Source organism: Schistocerca cancellata, chromosome 4 (assembly GCF_023864275.1).
Source record: "Schistocerca cancellata isolate TAMUIC-IGC-003103 chromosome 4, iqSchCanc2.1, whole genome shotgun sequence".
Lineage (NCBI taxonomy): Eukaryota > Metazoa > Arthropoda > Insecta > Orthoptera > Acrididae > Schistocerca > Schistocerca cancellata.
The window spans coordinates 195,474,513-195,477,619 of NC_064629.1; the positions used below are offsets into that span (position 1 = coordinate 195,474,513).

General features: G+C 35.0%; 1 protein-coding gene across 1 annotated transcript; it reads right to left on the reverse strand.

The window, feature by feature from the left end:
- LOC126184013 (uncharacterized) lies at nt 1-1,101 on the reverse strand. The gene is made up of 3 exons (XM_049926366.1): nt 853-1,101; nt 364-550; nt 1-254 (listed from the first exon to the last, which is right to left on the reverse strand). Exons 1-3 carry the CDS (start codon nt 1,099-1,101, stop codon nt 1-3), a joined length of 690 nt encoding a protein of 229 aa, XP_049782323.1.
- Between the last annotated feature and the right edge of the window lie 2,006 nt (nt 1,102-3,107).

The following is a 3,107-nucleotide window of genomic DNA, read 5'->3' on the forward strand; positions in this document are numbered from 1 at the left end:
TTACATATTTGCATTTTTGCTATATTTACGTTTTTGCCATAGTTGCGTTTTTGCCATAGTTGCGTTTTTGCCGTAGTTACATTTTAGCCATAATTGCGTATTTGCCATAGTTGCGTTTTTGCCATATTTGCGTTTTTCCCATTTTTGCGTTTTTTCCATATTTGCGTTTTCCCCATATTTGCGTTTTTCCCTTATTTGCGTTTTTCCCATATTTGCGTTTTTCCCATATTTGCGTTTTTCCCATATTTGCGTTTCTCATATATTTCGTGAACGTTTGACTATTCAGACTATGTCCTACAAACCGATTCTTTCCTCTTGTTAAGTTGTACCACAAGTTTATCTTCTCCCATATTTGCATTTTACCTATATTTGCTTTTTTCCCATATTTGCGTTTTTCCCATATTTGCGTTTTTCCCATATTTGCGTTTTTCCCATTTTTGCGTTTTTGCCATACTTCCGTTTTTGCAATATTTGCGTTTTTCCCATATTTGCGTTTTTGCCATATGTGCGTTTTACCGATATTTGCGTTTTTCCCATATTTGCGTTTTTCCTATATTTGCGTTTTCCCATATTTGCGTTTTTCCCACATATGCCTTCTTCCCATATTTGTGGTTCTCATATATTTCGTGACCCTTTGACTATTCACACTATGTCCTACCAACCGATTCTTTCCTCTTGTCAAGTTGTTCCACAAGTTTATCTTCTCCCATATTTGCATTTTTCCCATATTTGCGTTTTTCCTATATTTGCGTTTTTCCCATTTTTGCGTTTTTCCAATATTTGCGTTTTTCCAATGTTTGCATCTTTCCAATATTAGCTTTTTTCCCATATTTGCGTTTTTCCCATAATTGCTTTTTTCCCATATTTGCATTTTTCCCATATTTGCGCTTTTCCCAAATTTGGGTTTATCCCATATTTGCTTTTTTCCCATATTTGCGTTTTTCCCATATTTGGGTTATTCCCATATTTGCTTTTATCCCGTATTTGCGTTTTTCCCATATTTGCGTTTTCCCCATATTTGCGATTTTCCCATATTTGCGTTATTCCCATATTTGCGTTTTTCCCATATTTGCGTTTTTCCCATATTTGCGTTTTTCCCATATTATCGTTTTCCCATATTAGCGTTTCTCATATATTTCGTGAACCTTTGACTATTCAGACTATGTCCTACCAACCGATTCTTTACTCTTGTCAAGTTGTACCACAAGTTTATCTTCTCACATATTTGCGTTTTTCCCATATTTGCGTTTTTCATATATTTGCATTTTTCCCATATTTGCGTTTTTCCCATATTTGCGTTTTTCCCATATTTGCGTTTTTCCCATATTTGCGTTTTTCCCATATTTGCATTTTTCCTATATTTGCGTTTTTCCCAAATTTGCGTCGTTAGCATATTTGTGTCTTTTCCATATTTGCGTCTTTCCCATATTTGCGTCTTTCCCATATTTGCGTCTTTCCCATATTTGCGTCTTTCCCATATTAGCGTTTTTCCCATATTTGCGTCTTTCCCTTATTTGCGGCTTTGACATATTTGCCTCTTTGCCATATTTGCGTATTTGCCATATTTTCGTCTTTGCCATATTTGCGACTTTGCCATATTTGCGTGTTTTCCATATTTGCGTATTTCCCATATTTGCGTATTTCCCATATATGAGTTTTTCCGATATTTGCGTTTTTCCCATATTTGCGTTTTTCCCATATTTGCGTTTTTCCCATTATTGCGTTCTTCCCATATTTGCGTTTTTCCCATATTTGCGTTTTTCCTGTATTTGCATTTTTCCCATATTTGCGTTTTTCCCATATTTGCGTATTTCCCATATTTGGGTTTTTCCCATATTTGCATCTTTCCCATATTTGCGTCTTTTCCATATTTGCGTTTTTCCCATATTTGCGGTTTTCCCATATTTGCGTTTTTCCCATATTTGTGTTTATCCCATATTTGCGTTTTTCCCATATTTGCGTTTTTCCCATATTTGGGTTATTCCCATATTTGCTTTTTTCCCATATTTGCGTTTTTACCCTTTTTATCGTTTTTCCCATATTTGCGTTTCTCATATATTTCGTGAACCTTTGACTATTCAGACTATGTCCTACCAACCGATTCTTTCCACTTGTCAAGGTGCACCACTAGTTTATCTTCTCCCATATCTGCATTTTTCTCATATTTGCGTTTTTCCCATATTTTCGTTTTTCCCATGTTTGCGTTTTTCCCATATTTGCGTTTTTGCCTTTTTTGCGTTTTTCCCATATTTGCGTTTTTCCCATATTTGCGTTTTTCCCATATTTGCGTTTTTCCCATATTTCCGTTTTCCCCATATTTGCGGTTTTCCCATATTTGCGTTTTTCCCATATTTGTGTTTTTCCCATATTAGCGAGTTTCCCATATTTGCGTTTTTCCCATATTTGCGTTTTTGCCATATTTGCGTTTTTCCCATATTTGCGTTTTTCCCATATTTGTTTTTTTCCCATCTTTGCGTATTTCCCATATTTGCATTTTTCCCATATTTGCATTTTTCCCATATTTGCGTTTCTCATATATTTCTTGAACGTTTGACTATCCAGACTATCTCCTACCAACCGATTCTTTCCTCTTGTTAAGTTGTACCACAAGTTTATCTTCTCCCATATTTGCATTTTACCCATATTTGCGTTTTTCCCATATTTGCGTTTTTGCCATATTTGCGTTTTTCCCATATTTGCGTTTTTCCCATATTTGTTTTTTTCCCATCTTTGCGTATTTCCCATATTTGCATTTTTCCCATATTTGCATTTTTCCCATATTTGCGTTTCTCATATATTTCGTGAACGTTTGACTATTCTGACTATGTCCTACAAACCGATTCTTTCCTCTTGTTAAGTTGTACCACAAGTTTATCTTCTCCCATATTTGCATTTTACCCATATTTGCTTTTTTCCCATATTTGCGTTTTTCCCATATTTGCGTTTTTCCCATATTTGCGTTTTTCCCATATTTGCGTTTTTCCCATTTTTGTGTTTTTGCCATATTTCCGTTTTTGCAATATTTGCGTTTTTGCCATATTTGCGTTTTTGCCATATGTGTGTTTTACCCATATTTGCGTTTTTCCCATATTTGCGTTTTTCCTATA

Coding starts and splice junctions, on each gene's coding strand:
- LOC126184013 (XM_049926366.1), bottom strand. CDS start 1,101: ATGGGAAAAACGCAAATATGGGAAAAACGCAAATATGGGAAAAACGCA. Junction 551..852: donor AATGCAAATATGGGAAAAAA/GCAATTATGGGA, acceptor ACGCAAATATAG/GAAAAACGCAAATATGGGAA. Junction 255..363: donor TGGGAAAAAAGCAAATATAG/GTAAAATGCAAA, acceptor GAAATATATGAG/AAACGCAAATATGGGAAAAA.